At 38.6% G+C, this 16,256-nt stretch overlaps 1 protein-coding gene across 2 annotated transcripts in view; it reads right to left on the minus strand.

The window, feature by feature from the left end:
• The window catches only part of bean1 (brain expressed, associated with NEDD4, 1), a 42,055-nt gene extending 28,399 nt beyond the window's left edge, over positions 1 to 13,656 (minus strand). Inside the window, exons 1-3 of one of the 2 annotated variants that reach the window (XM_042220913.1) lie at positions 12,944 to 13,656; positions 12,669 to 12,722; positions 5,564 to 5,683 (exon numbers count right to left, since the gene is read on the minus strand). In XM_042220913.1, the coding sequence (XP_042076847.1) occupies positions 5,564 to 5,588 (25 nt within the window). In that variant the 5' untranslated portion in view covers positions 5,589 to 5,683; positions 12,669 to 12,722; positions 12,944 to 13,656. The remainder of the gene's footprint in view (positions 1 to 5,563; positions 5,684 to 12,668; positions 12,723 to 12,943) is intronic. The other variant, XM_042220912.1, reaches the window with a different exon arrangement.
• Between the last annotated feature and the right edge of the window lie 2,600 nt (positions 13,657 to 16,256).

Raw genomic sequence — 16,256 nt, forward strand, 5'->3', positions numbered from 1 at the left:
TAAACACACCATACTGTCTGCTGTGTGTTCCCATGTGCACCCTTGACCATTTTCACTAAAGTCATGTGGGAAAATTCACTAAAATAAAGTGTTTTCTCACAAGAGATTGTGAAGCTCAGATGCATTTGTAGATTAAGTGACTAATTTCCTGTCGCTGAGTCCTTCCACAAGTCACAACATAACACCTCCAGTCCCCTTTGCCAAGTGGAAAAAAGCCTTGAGCATAAAGGATAAAGGATAAGATTTTACTGTTACCCTTCTTACATTTTAGAGCACTGTCACTTCACACAAAACACCTCAGTTGAACTGGTTAGAGTTTCTGCAGGGCTGTTTCTTCTTGAGTGACAGGTGCCTTACCCTATCACACTTGACTGTGAGGTGACAGCTGCACCTGCTTACCCCACTTCTGTTCTCTTGTGGTTCCACATTGTTGCTCTAAGCAGCTGACAAGATGGCAGTACACCCTTACTCGCTTGAGAGTGTCCATCACTGTCTGCTTTCATCCATTTCTGCTGTGTCTCTGAAAAGGCACCCTGGGATGCATGCTGGGGCGAACACCAGCATCACTAAACCTCTTTAGTAAGTAGACCAACTGAAAAAGAAACTTCAGATTTTGAAAGCTGCTGGTGATAAAAACTGAACAAAGAGACATTTTAAGACTGAATACTTTGTGGAACTGTTTCACTACAACTTACTTTTTTTTTTAACTTGAAAAGACGCTACATTTCTTTTGTGCATTGCATTTTGGGAGCATTTGTGCTTCAGTAGCACACTCAAAAATGACTCAAAATAACTCTTCTAACAGGAACACATTACAAACTAAAAACCTGTTTAAAGCAAGCGTGTAGTACAGCTAAGATACAAGGTGCAAGAAAGTCAGGTCACGTGGACTAAAACAATTACTTTTTAAAACTCCTGTTCTGCTTATATTACCAGTCATCCATCAGACTTCATGACTTGTATGAAAGCCAAAACACCATGAAGTCAAAAACAACAGCTGTGGCTCAGGAGGCAGAGCCAGTTGGAAGGTCGGTAGTTCGATCTCCAGCTCCTCCATTCCACATGTCAGTGTCCTTGGGCAACATACCGATCGCCCAAATTGCTCCCAATCCGATTAAACCCCCATGCAGAGTTTGAAACTGTGCATGATAGGCAGAGAATACTTATAAAGCTCTGTCAATTTCTGAATGTGATCAGAGTAGAAAGGTACTATGTATATAATAGTTAATGTATCTATGTTTTATTCTTCTTCTTATTTTTATTTGATAAGTTTATCTGATAGAGTAGATTTGAAAATTTGATGTAAGAATTTTGTTATAAAACTTCCAGTTGATATTTTACCTTCATTAGTAACACTGTTGAAACCTGCCAATAATAAACTCTTCGGTTGACTGAAAAAAAGTGGTCATCATTGCGAGTTCCAGAAAATGACTTTTTAACAGTTTTGTGATGACTTTCTTGTTACACAATTATCTCCATAACAACATTATCGCCTTTAAAGCCTGACTGAACAGACAAAAGCTGAGAAATTGTTCTGACATTTTAAAAAGAAAGAAGCAGAGGCAGAAGTGTCCACTGAGAGTTTGACAGGCGGCCACATGCCCAGCTGGGCAATTTTTAGCCTCTGCGAACAACACTCATAAGGTTAGGTGAAAATTCAACTTGGAGTTGTTTGGAAATGGTGTTGAAATCTATAATGTTTTTTCTTTTGCAACTGTATACTATCTATTACATCTAAATCTGTCTGCTTCTCGCAACTTGTACTGTATCTGATATCCTGTACTTATATTGAATTGCAGTAAATGCGTTTCTGTCTTTCTGTCAGGTCACTAAAGTACGATTATACCAAGTCCAGCAAGTGCTGAGTGCACAGGGCCAACTGCAGCAGTCTGATAAATAAAAAACCAAAAAATCCGTAACATCATATCACAGAATTCCATTTCAGACAGACACCTCCCCTTTGAATTAGAAGACTGATGTCTTTCTTTCCCTGACCCTTTTCCCCTCACATGCTGTCTCACTCTCTCTTTGGGTTTCAGTGTGTAAATCCTTGTGTTGCTTTGCCCTTTTAGGTCTTTCTCTTTTTTCCTTCTTTGTCAGAAGTGCTGTGCAGGGGATATAAGCCAGAAAAGGGTGGAGAGGGATAAGATGATAAAAAAAATTTAAGGGAGGGGATGAAAAGCAATGTTTTAAATTGTGTTAAAACAGCACCTGCACCCCCTTTCCTGTCTGGACTCAGTCATAGACTGATACTAACATTTCCATGGATCAAGATGTTACATAACATGATGGTGTGCTATGAAATTGTATTATGAACCACCAATCATTAATTCCATTAATCGATACAACTGACTGTTGTGAGAAATTAGATGAGTAACATCCTCTGCCTTTGACTATCTAAGTAATCGTTACACATCTAGCTAATTTTACATGTGAAACTGTTAACCATTTTTGAATGTATTCTAATGTTTGTCTTGATTATCTACCTCTATCTTTCAGAAGATGGAAGCTGAAAGTTGAATGGATGGATTTTTTTTCTTAACTGTCCCACCTGTTCCAAATTTGGTTAATTGACATTTCACTGTTACACAGTCCACCCTGTCAGGAAGTAGCCTTGAAAAATAATTAGTTCTCACTGAACATTGACACTGAATTTAAATCTCAGAAGCTCATATTTCCATTAAGAAAATGTGATGTTTGGCCATCCATCTGTCCGTCTGGCCATCCGTCCGTACAGCCGTCCATCCAATGTGATGACAATGAACAACTGAGCCAATAGGTCCATTTTCTAATGACAGAGCTAACGATCTGAAGAGGATGCAGTGAGTGTACTAAAGTCAGAGGGAGCCAGTGTTAGTCAATATTGGCACCAAAGACATTAGCAAAGACATTTACCCTTCACTTCTCCTTCCTCTCCCCTCCCTTGCACTTTCTGTTTTTTCTTATTCTTTAAACTGTTCCAAGACACCTCATCCAGTTTGGCCTTTTAATCTTAGAACAGAAGCAGTTGTTTCACTCCTTTTAATTTCAGCCATGATTCATCACTTCTGTCGCTCATTTCTTCAGGTGGTGATAGATAGATAGATAGATAGATAGATAGATAGATAGATAGATAGATAGATAGATAGATAGATAGATAGATAGATAGATAGATAGAAAGAATTATTTCTCATACACAATCACTTATAGACATAACTTTGACCACCTGTGGTATGTACTAAATGTCTATGGGCCCTGAGATCAGGGGTTAGTGAGCTGGAACAGCTTTGATATTTGCTGACCTGCTGGGCCGTGAAATATCCCTGTATATGCCCACACCTCATATCCATTTAAATAGATTTAAATAAACAACCTCATACTGTGTCTGGATTGGATGAGAGCTCAGACAGATGGATGGATGGAGGGACAAAGAGAGATAGGTAGGTGAGGTAGAAGGTAAAATGCCGTTAAATGCAGTTTTTTCCTCCTATTACCATATAGCATGGGAATGTGATGATTGATGGTTTGGTGGAGGGATATGGCAAGCGCGGATAGACGATGTGTGTAGTGAGGAGGAACGGAAGAAGATTCTATTTCAGATCTGCCTTCATCTGACACACACGCATGCCATTGATCTTATATGTAGATTATGTTTAGCTTTTATCTCCAGCACAGACTTTTTCACTTAATACTTAGACAATATAAGTGTTCACTAGAACATAAATTCTCTTAATTGTTCAAATAACCTTTATGACATTGTTACATCTTTACAGTTCAAGACCATTAACTATTTCATTATTATACCTTATGATACATTTCAATAGATGCCATTTATTATATGATCATTAGCAGTTAATGTTCTTAACATTTCTCATTTTGAATACTTTCAGCTCATTGAATAGCCATTTTCAGTTGCTTTCAATTTGGTGTCATCCTCTTCCTACAAGGAGTCATTTATTACCTAATCTTAGTTGAATTTTGGCTGTTTTACTGCATTGAATGGAAGTTAGAGTTGGTGTTATGTTTAATATAGCAACAAAACTCCACCTTTGGAGACTGGTGACAGTGACTTAAAGCACTCAGTTGTAACACGAGTTTGAGTGTCAGCATTCAGCTTCAGTACTCATTCTGTACTTGGTTTTGGTTTGGGTTAAAATACACCCATTAACACCTTATTATGACATCTACACAACGAATTTATGGACATGCTGAAGGTGGAAGAGTGTCTGAATAAATCATATATTTACTCCATGAATATCTTCACTGACTGCATTTTCCTGTCTTCAAGAAAAAGAAGACAGATGTGAATGTTTTTACTGGCAGCTGGGAAATGCATGCCCTTCTCAGGGGCACAGCTGCATTGAAGCTCAGCGATAAACTGCTGCCATGTGTCATCCTCAAAACAACCAAATGAAAAACTTTCACAACATGCTTTGAAATTTGGTCAAATATTGAAAAACACTGCAGTTAATATTGCATTTAAGCTCACTAATGCTGGATATTATAAACATTATAAACAGTTCTGTGTTGAAAAACTGCAGCAACATTGCAAATGCTCTCCTTTTCAGCTCTGTCTGAATGCTACCAGCTCAGCCTGGAAGAAATACCTTGGCATATCGATAGAGCCACCCATACCAAAGCTTTTTATCTATCTCTTCACTCTGTTCTTTTATTCATCATTCTATTTCTTTTCCTGGGAGGGAAGCACTGTCGGTGGAGGCCTAAACACCCTGAAGGGGATGGAGAGATTTCAGGTGTCAAGGGAGAAAGAGAAGAGTCAGAGAGGGATGTGAATAATAGATCAGAGAGGAGAGAACGAGAAAGTGGGAGAGAGTCAAAAGGAGAGAATGACGGCGATATTAAAGGTGTGAGCAACAGAGTGGTGAATAGAGGGAAAGAGAAACTGATAAAGGAACCGAGTCATATTCTAGAGGAAACTAGAGAAATTTACAGGAGTGAAGAAGGATGGATCCTTTTCTCGAAGGGCAACCTTGACAGAAAAAAACACATCTGCAAGAGTCGTGCATCTGTCCATGCATCCAGCAATCCATCTGCTTCTCCATCTATCTATCCATCTGTTCCTCTGTCCTTCCATCTCCATCCTGTCTTCATTGTGGTCAGGAGTTGTTGCATAAGACAGCGATTCATCTTTTATTGAGATGGGGAGCTTCTATAAATATGTCTAACTCGTTCTCTGGGGTTTAAAAGCTCAACCTGTAATCCAACTAAAAATAAACAAAGGATTACCTCAATAACAAAAACAAATCTCATTATGTCTGGTACCAGCACGACATAATAACTTTTGCCTTTTTCTTGATTCATTTAGAGTAAAACTGATCAATAGCATTGTTAAAGACAATTTATGTTATATGTGTTTTTTTTCACACACTGTGCTCCAGACTGCATGTGACCAGGTTTGGGTTAGGCTGTGTTTTAGCTGCATGCTAAACAAGACAATTTCTAGAAAATATTCCATAAAAGAATAAATTTTCACCTTTTGAATGAAGTCCCATAGATGCAGTTTGACATTACAATTGTTCATTTACAGGCTTTTGAATATCAATATGTCATACTTGTTCCTTACCTGAGCAGATCAATTTCATCAGCATGAACCCCTGTTCAAAGTGTTTCCTATTGGCACATCTCAACAGGCAGGAAGCCAACTTCTACTGGTCTGTATGACACAGTGCTGCTATACATGTAACTACAAAGACAGACAGAGAACAATGGGAAGGTCAGCACATTAGTGAGAAAAAAATGTGTGGTGTGAGCCTAAAGAGGGCAGGGAAAGAAAACAAACAGCAGGCGGGTGGATGGCCAATGAGAAATAAATGAAAGAACGTGAGAGATGCTGTGTTGCTTTACTGAGAGATGGAGGAAGAGAGGGAGGTAGCAAAGAGTGATGTGCGAATTGCAACCTCTGAGCTCGGCTGTTTAGAAAGCCCCAGGGCACATGTGTGTGTGTGTGTCTGTGTGTGTGCAGGTGTATTTGTCTGTCTGTGAGGCAGTCAAGTGGCCACCCACACCATCCTTTGAGTGTATCTATGTGTACATTTGAATGTGTGTGTGTGTGTCTTTATTGCTCTTTCAGGAACATGGCCAAAGGGTTGAAGCGTTCCAATCAATAGCTGAACCACACACACACATAAAGGCAAATACTAGTAATTTACTACAAGGATCTAATACTTGTAATACTGTATACTGAAGGCTTTAACTATTCTACTGTAGTTGTGCAACAGCTATGCAAAATAACAATGATGCCAGGAAAACACGTTAGCATCAAAAGTATAATTTTTGTAAGTACGACTTTGAAAAATCTGAAAGCAAGAAGAAACCTGTGGATAAAACTTCCTCTGATTTGCTTAACTTTAGAGCAGTCTCTCTGTAAAATGATTATGCTTATTCCTCCTCATAAAGGCTTGTATTGCTAATTTATTTTCAGAAACAAACACCAAGATGCCAGCTTGAAGCTTTTTTTGTTATATTTACTTTTTCCATTTATTTTCACCACAACTAAGCTAATGTTTTTCACATTTCAGAAAATGTATTAGTGTTGCTTAGGCTGCTTTTACCTCAGGCATAAATTTTGCATTAATCAATAGAGGCACTTCCTCCGTTTCATTACATGTCGACTTCTCTTATTCATCACATTGCTCCACTGACTCACTATTGACATTAATGACACAGCCATTTTTAAAACCTTTTATTCATCAAGAAAAGTATTATTGAGGGTCAGGCTTCTTGTTTTGGAACTCGGAGATGAATTGCATGCCATCCGATGAGGGAGGATCTCTATTTTTACACATCCAACAGGCTTGTTTAATTGTGAACATCTTTTTTTCTTCTCAAAAATCATGAACAGCTGCTGTGAACCAGTGGAGCCGTAGGTCTGTATCACGCATTCAGATACAGAAATTGGAAAAGGTCATTACAGACAGAGTTGAGTTTGGTAAACACATCCCGTGCTGTCAAACACATTGTCTTTGTCAAGTCAAAGCGATAATATGTCACGCTACAATTTGTTCTGATTCTGATAAATCGTGAACACGTGGAAGATTGTAATGCCTCACTTCCTGTTCGCAGTGAGAGTGTTAGGATCCTGCATGTGTGTGTGTGTGTGTGTGTTTGTGACTCATGAACCTGTGATGCTTTCTGCATTGTTATTATATAACTGTCCCTGCACACACAGACCGATATTACGGACAACACACTCTGGCAGCTAGACGGAACGATCTCTCCTCTCTCACACATAGTGAGTTGTTCTCACTCCAGTCTTGTCCTGGACTATGTTTATGTGTGTGTGCGTGTGTGAGAGAGAGCAGAACTTTCAATCCCAAACAAACATTCAATAGGATGAGCTGAAGCTAAGAGAGGAACTGCTTAGAGGGATGAGTGAACTAAATTAAGGGGGGTCTATCCACTGATAAAGCACACTAGATTTCAATTAAATTAACTGAAGATTTTAGTTTAGTGTAGCTTTGTCTGCTTTTTTGCCTTTTTTGTAGTAACATGTTACACTGTGGGCAGCATGGTGGTTCAGTGCTTAACACTGTCACCTCACAGGAAGAAGATACTAGGTTCCAATCCGTGTTTCCGTGTTCTCCCTCTGGCTTCCTTCCAAGTCGAATGAGGTGGGCGTTAAGTTAATTGGCGATTAAAAATTGGGTGAAGCTGTGGAAGGTTTTCTGTTAGCCCTGTGATATGTTGGTAACCTGCCTATGGTGTACTCTGTCTCTCCTCCATGACAGCTGGATAGGCTCCATCCCCCCTGTGACCCTGAATTTGATAAGTGGAAGAAAATAGATGGATGCTGCAGTGCTTGGATTTTTGTGTTAGCTGTCAGCCTTTAACAAGACAACATGCCTTGTCCTTTTACTGCATTTTACAAGTTTAATTCATCCATACCTTTTTTTATTGTAATTTCCCAAATCAAAAAGCTGAAAGGAACTTGCAATCTACCATCAAGCATTTCCATAAAAGTGCTTTGAAATAAATCCTTTAAATTATTCAGTACCAAATTAAGACAACAGAAAGTAAGGATTACTTTTGTTTTTTTGTCAACATGTAAGTACTTTGGCCCCAAAATATAATTTTATGTATATAGTTATGTTTGAATTCACTTTACATGAAGCTCTATTACAGATACAACAGCAATGCACATCTTTAAAGTGAAAATTTTGAAGATGCACTTTATTTTTTATTACATATATAAAATGTTATATGTAAAAGTTTAAAAGCTCTAAGCACACAGAAATATCATTATATCAATATATAGCTTTTAAAGGAAAACAAGGGAGGCAAATGAAAAGCAAAGCAAATGGCTCATCACATCACAACAGCTACAAAGACAAAAACAAATACTACCCCCACACAAACACATTATATTTATACACAAGTTACTTCAGTGGGAAAATGGACCGGATTATTTAATCCACTTTATGGGCCAGATTTAGCCCACTGAAGAGTCCAGCCTGGCTGGATGTGTTTTTAAAACACTGCACAGAAGGACTTGTGACAAATTTTCTAAACTACTACTAGTTCACTATTTTTTTTCTTTAACTGGTTTCTTACAGACAGTGACATGACCAATGTCACGCCAGACCACAAAGCATAGAGAGAGCTGGTCCTGGCACAGTTATATTTACCTTCAGTGACATTGCTGAGACATTATGGAAATTTCATGTATTTTGCTTAAGACAAAAACAATTCGAGTTGCCTGTTATTTGTTTTGTAGATGGACTGTTCATTATTGTGATTTAGGTGTTTTCTTTTCATTTCTTTGGTATTTTTTGTGGATTATTATGCAATGGTTTCAGTGGCCTGGCCCTCTTGGGATCAAACTTGGCTCTATGTGGCCAATGAACTAAAGTGAATCTGACACCCCTGATTAAATAGAATGCACACAAAAGGAAAAAATGCACTAGATATTCAGTTTTTATAGCTGTAAATTTCAAAATAGGAATAATGTCATTTCTTCACAGAGCTGAGCTCTACGTAGTTGCCAACACAAGACAACTGCCAATTTCTCAACATTCCATGTAAATGTCCTTAGAGAGAGTTTGTTGGAGATAAAAGGCTTGTGAAAACTCTAACTGGACAAGCAGAGTGGGAAATAGTATTTATATCCTTTAGATTTTGTAATCAAACACAGAAACTCATCTACTATACCACAATTCTCCAGAGCTTCACATATGTTGCAACACATGACAACATGCAGACTGACTGATGACACTAAATACTGTTCTCTCTCTAAGCAGCCAAAGCAATAAAGTGTGGCAATACTACATGCATAACAGTATAGGGTTACTAATAAAAAAAATTAATAATGATAATAGTAATAATAACATCAACATCATTTGGAACAATAACAACGATTATTATCAGTTGTAAATTGAAATGACTGTTGCCTCACAGCTGACTGACTCGAGTGCTTCCATGTGAAGTTTGCATATTATTCTCTGTGTGCCTGCTTGGGTTTTCTCTCATTACTCAGGCTTCCTCCCACAGTTTAAAGACATGATTTTTCGATTAAGTGATTCTTAATTGTTCGTGGCTGTAAATCTGACTATGCATGGTTGTTTGTTTCCCTCTATCTGTGGTGTTCCCTGCCTCTCGCTCCACGACAGTTAAGCTATGCCTCAGGTCCTCTGCAACACTGACCTGGAGGATATGGATGGAGATGGATGAATAGATGTATAATTGTTAATATGAACTAAATAGTAAAAATAATTTTGTATGTAATGAACTGCTTAGTTATTGTAAAGTGGTTTTTAAAACCTTTGTTAATAAATACTATATAGTGAGTCTGTTCTTTTATTTAAATGCTATTATAAAGGTACCATACACTATATGTAAAAGATGGACATAGTCACTATGACTTCAGTCAGCAAATAATAATTTAATAAAAAGAATGAACGTTAAAGGCGCTTGTACTGTTGCGTCACTTTTCAGACCCAGAACCTACACCCATCATTTATGCACCGTCAGTGGTTTAAATTAATGATTACAATACTATTTTAGAAGATGGTGATAAGCAAACCTGCAGCTTGTGTCTCGTTATACTTACCATTTTGATTTTTTTGATACTTTAGTTTATTTGTGCCTTTACTAGCTGGTTTGGTTTAGACACCAGACTTACTGGGCTGGGTATTGGTGCAACACGGACATCACAGGCTTAATGCTAAAGAGAACTTTGTGTTTAGGCAGCTTTGACTTAATAACTGTATTTTCTGTTCTGGGAGTGAGAATACATGATTCATAAAACATACACCAACCAATGACTGACAAACATTTAGCATTTCATTGGTTGTTAGCAGTATTTTATTTCCTAAATTTTAAAAACTAATAGTTTACGATTTATAAGCAATTTTAGTGGTTTTATACAGAAAGTAGGGCCCATTGTCACAGTAGCTATCACACATTTCTAAGGTGCTACACTTGTTCTGTAGCAAAACAGCTCCAGACACTGTGCAGAGCTTGTAATACCCCATAGATTAGAGAAAAGCAGGCGATGATAGGAAAAGAAAAGGGGGTGAGGGTGAGGGACAGGAACAGTTAGAGAAAGAGAAATTGAGGGAATCAGGTATTGCCTGTAGCCACAACAGCACTCCATCATTTCTTCAGCTCTATTTTCTGGTATTCCCTCTCTCTGATGTTCTTTCGGTGTCCCATTCTCCCTCTTCTCATCCATCTCCTCACAGCTCTCTCTGACAGTCTATTTGGCCCACACAGCCCTGTCATCCATTCAACCTGTCAGTCCTGGGTACGGCACCAATCTCAGAGCAACTCCTGATTGGAGCTGGGCAGACAGGACCCTTGGTTAGAATGTCCATGCCACCCTTTAAAGCCCAGGAGTTCAGCTCCTGTGACGGGTGGGTCACAGAACTGAACCCCACAGTGAGGGGATCGGAAGTTCAGTTCCCGTGGAGCTCAGTGTTCATCGCTTGTTTCAAGGTTGTCACTTAATCTACGTTAACCCTGTTACTGCATTAAAGGATCCCCTCTGTGGAAAATCACTAAGTTTTTTTTTCTTCTTAATAATACATCACATACAACGCAACCACATGTATCACATTTTTAAAGACATATGGTGACATTAGTTATGTAATTCGTAGCATAGAAAGCAGATAAAGAGCATCAATTGATCTAATTCCACTGTGAAAGACACTGTAAAATTGTTGTGCACACAACTAACAAATAATATTTTGCTTCATTAAAGAGAGATTGGTGGGGTTTATGATAATTGCAAGGCTCTGTCATTTTTCCACATCCTCATTAAATCTTTGGATTCAAACATGCAAACATCAATTTCCTAAAGTTAACACATGTTCTTCCTTTGTTCTATTTGCACCTCCAGGCACATTTACACTGAACTATTTAACCTGAAAGGTCACTGCACAACGATACCAAACATGAGATGTCATAAGTTAAAAAAAATGTATAAATACATTTTTAAGAAATCTCTCAATCCCAGTGTTTACTCCAAGTTACAGTGTATGTGTCAGAGTAAAGTCAAAGGGCTTTTTGCAGCATTGACCTTCATAGCTGAGTGGAGACAGGCACCACTTAGATAACCCATGGCAGAGCTTTAATATTCTCTGGGGACTCTGAGCACTAAGAAGTGCCTGCAGCCCTGACACAGCAAGTCTCTTTTGATCAAACCGTCAACCCACATGTCACCGAAAATGTCACACATAATAAAACTGGAAATACGTCTTTTAACACAAGGACATAGCTAACTACACTTTTACCATGTCTGGGGAATTTCACGTTTTTTGTATTCTCTAGTTGATAAGCATTTATTTTTTGCTATTTTGATTTCTCTTATAAAGTTGACCTATATGCTATCTGTACTTCTTCTTCTATGCCTCTTTTATAGACCCGAATATTTGTTACACAACCTAGTATTTGATCTAAGGGATAAAGTGACATTGGGCTGCAGCATTCCTCTTTGTTAGTTTTAATGTAACTGCAGGGTTGTAAGGCTACTGTACTCCACTGCTGAAACAAAGGAGTTAAAGTGTGTGGGAGGAAAGCCTGGGAGGAAAGCTGAGCAAGCGAGATAGAGATGAGCCTATCCAAAAATCACTACAACACGCCTACAATACTCCTATAGGGACCTACGGTGTTTGTGGTACCCAACAGTAAATTTGCCTTACATGTAATTGCCTCCTACAATTTGTGTTTTTTGTATTTACGCTTTTATTTCTCCCCTGTGTCACAGAGTTCACCAATAATGTGCCAGTGTGGTGGATGTTAGATAAATGTAGAGTATGAAAATATATTATTTTACTCACAATATGCATTTATTCAGCATTTGTTCATATTCACGTTATAACTCGTCAATATGAATTAATACTTGGACACTTTTCAATTAATTCAACAGTTCAAAAGCCCTCTCCCACATGTAAAAGTTTAAATTATAATTAACAAAACTACTTAAAATAGCAGTGAAAGCCACTAATTAAGCAGTGAGATTCTATTAGAGTTACTATACATCAATTTATAGACTATAACCACTAATGTCACAATTTATGAACAGCATTTGTTTGCAAGTCATGCTGTAGGATATATTATATGTTGTGTGTATGTTTTTAATTTAAATGATCAAGCATGCAGTAACTTTAGTACAATGTGTTTCTAGAGTGCGTGTGCAGTGTGCATGCAAGTAATAAAATAAATGTACTTACATGGCACCAGCTAACACTTTATAGATTCTTGTTAATCTCCTCTCTGTCCACCTACTGGAATATTACATAATGTTAATCCGTGGGAGGCAAAATACTGTGAGGAAGAGGTCAACATGAACTTACTGCAACCACCCCTCCCTGTAACTCCCTATTTAGTGTTATATCTTTCCATAGAAGGGTGTACGTGTTTGCAGCAATATGATCACCAGAGACAGAGAGAGTTTTTGGATGAGGAGAGAGACACAGAAAGCGATACAGAGCAATTTGCTGCTTACCTGCAAAAATGTAGGAATATGTGTCAGGATTCCTTTCAACAGCTCCTTAATGTCGCCTCACATCACTGACAACAGAACAACAACATCCCTGCTGGATCACCGGCACTCAGTCCAAAGGTCCTCGGAGAGCTCTCTCTCTCTCTCTCTCTCTCTCTCTCTCTCTCTCTCTCTCTCTCTCTCTCTCTCCTGGGACTTGGCCCACCTCCCCAGAATAGCGCTTCGTTAAACTCTCGGTGATACCGGAGGTTTTACCCTGCACAATGATCAAAACTGAGCGAGCAGGTGCTCCGAGCGTCCGAGCATCCTCGCCTCTGCGGTCCCGTACTCACAATCCAAACTGCCTCACGATCAGCATCACCACTGTTACTATCCTCCGATCCCGCAGAGCTTTATTTTCCGTTCTTCTTCTTCCGCTTCTTCTACGACCATTCCTTCGTCGATAGCATCATCACTCTCATCTTCATCCCCGTCCTCGCCATCATCATCGTCATCTGTCGCGCTTTTCTTACCCGCATCCTCACCTCCCTCGCCTGCCTCTGTCCTCTTGCTTCCTCGTCGTGTTTCTGTCCCGTGGCTCTGCAGCCAAGTAAGTGTGTCATGCCTGGGAAGAGAAGCGCATCATCCAGGGCAGGCATATGCCAATAGTAAGACAGGCAGCCAGGAAATCCCTCACCAAAAACAAAGCGCAGTTACGCTCCGATACATTTAGGATAGCATTTAATTTAGGATGTATGAAAAAATCAGTAACTGAAAGCGAACTGTTGAAACCATTAAAAAAAAGTTTGAACGCTAATATTTTAATGATGCCCTAACACGCAGTGGTCCACACTCGGTTAATCTTGGAGGTTTGATGGAGGTTACTCTATTACTCTAAGGTTATTAGTTAATGTTTCTCACCTGGACCATCCAGCCTATAAATGATTATATATATATATATATATATATATTTTTTAAAGTTTAATAAAATACATTTATTAAAACTAAACTACATCCCTTGCCATTTCCAGCTGGCCACTTTCCCAAAGCTAGTTTTTGACAAATGGGGGCCTGTCCTGTATTTAAACCCCCAGGACCTCCTGCACACCAAGAAACGATCAATATTACAAATCCAGCAAATGTCATAGTGTGTTTAAAGCTTGCAGCCTGGAGGTTTCTACTTCAGTCCGAGATGTAACGGGAGCTTCTTTATCACAGATCTTGAGGTCAGACTGTGCATTCCCTTGGGCAGCTTCTGTGTTTGTAGAAAAGAAAGCTAAAGTATAGCATGCATGTGTTTTTCAAATACATCTATGTTAGTAGCATCATTTTGCACAAACCCATGAAAAAAAATGAAAATGATGTTCCCAGTTCAATATGGAAAAACAGGCAGCCAGGGCACAGAGCCTTAACCTAGACCTCATCCAATACTGTTGGGCTTAACTGCATCCCCAACTGTTAGCCAGGCCTTATCACCCAACATCAGTTGCCAGACCTCATTAATGCCGTTGTGGCTGAATGGAAATCCCTTCAGCCATGTTCTAAAATCCTGTAGAAAGTCTTCCCAAAACAGTGCAGGCTGTTACAGCAGCATGCTAATGCTTAGGTGTAATACTGAATCCCCACAGGTGAATTTGATTTTTGCTGGTTAATTTACAGGCATATGCGACTGACTTTTCTGTTTGAGCAAGGCTGCACTGTCACGGTAGACCTTTGCATTGCTGTAATAATTATATATCAGAATAGAAAATAAAATGGAAACAAAAACAAACAAACAAAATAGAAAATTCTATTAAAAAACTTGATCAGACCATAAAAAAAGGATATTGTGAAGGATTTTCTATTAAAATAATGCCTATTTTGGTGAGACAGTGGAGGTGTCAAACTGATGTAATGTCATCTGAGATTAATCTTTTAATCTGAAATGGGATTAGTGTTTTTAATGACTGGGGTTAGAAGCATGTAGTAGTTCAGAAAGTTGATTCAAACATGTCTTGAAAGACAGTGAGAAATTCAGATTGACCGTAAATATGATCTGTTCGAGAAAGAAGCTTCAGAACTGAGGCTCTTCACAACAAGTATTTTAACATTCGCTTTTAATCTATTTTCCTTATTTACATTTTTATGAGTAAGACGTCTGAGTCTCCTGAGAGTTCTTACAGTAAATCTCATCTCACATAATTTCCAAAACAATAATAAGTAGCACTTTTCCCTACAATATTTGCTGTAATCAAGGACTGTTTTTATAATGCTGTTGTAGATTCACCAACCTTATGGTCTCAACTGGCACCAAATTTCATTCTTCTTGTTGTCTATTTGTCATAATTCTGCCTTGGGGTTTGCCGTTATTGGCCACAACATCATGCATCACACTATCCACCCACCAGATGTCCTCAGTCTTCCATTGTTTTCTACTAGTCACCTGTCTGCACGAACCCATCGCACCTGGTTCTAATCCCCTTCAGTCAGCTCACCTGTGTCCACTTCCTCGTTTTGGCCATCCCTCAGAACATAGTTCCACACTCTCCACTTACCAGGTTGCATTTTGACCTTCATGCTGCTGCATCTAAGTGACCATCTGTCTGTTTTTGACTCTGAAACCTGGACTCGGGCTTTGACTGCTCCTTTTGACTGCTCCATTTTCTGTGGTTGCATTTTGTTCTTTTGACGTTAGACATGACCGGTTTGCTGTATAACTCTTTACTGTTATACCTAAACAACAAAATCCCATAAACAACATTTAGTTGGGAGATATAATGTGAATATAATATGGAAATTTTCTTTAGTTTTATTTACATAAAGTGAGTGTCTCATTTTGTGGTGCTTTTAAATAATCCTTTTCTTGAAAGGAAAATCCTGTTTCATATCGTAATCAGGATATCTTTAAGGAACGGATTGAAAAGTACTATTATGTCTTACTCATCTTCTTAACAAAATGAACCAAATGTCTAGGAAAAAACCATGGAAGGATGTATTTAACGGTTTGAACCACAGTGTGGAGACAGCGCACTTCCAGTTTTCTTGTAGAGCTAGCTGTCTGCTCAGGTAGTGCTGTTTCCCCTTTGCTGGTAAATACTGCATCTCATTTTGAGTGCACATTAACAGTATCAAAGATACAAACCTGTGACAACTGCACCCCTGCTACAATGTTCACTCCTAACCAAAAAAGTATGTATGCAGTGCTTTTCTCCCTGTACATCAATGCACATTTCCATCATATCTGAAATTTATATTTCATGCATAATTAATCAATAGTTAAGATAAAGCTGAACTTTTTTAGTGCTTTCATTATTTGCGCTGTCATCATTGGTGCAATATTTTGACATCATTTAAAATC

This window comes from Haplochromis burtoni, unplaced genomic scaffold (genome assembly GCF_018398535.1).
Source record: "Haplochromis burtoni strain Fernald_Lab_line unplaced genomic scaffold, NCSU_Asbu1 Contig_57, whole genome shotgun sequence".
NCBI lineage: Eukaryota > Metazoa > Chordata > Actinopteri > Cichliformes > Cichlidae > Haplochromis > Haplochromis burtoni.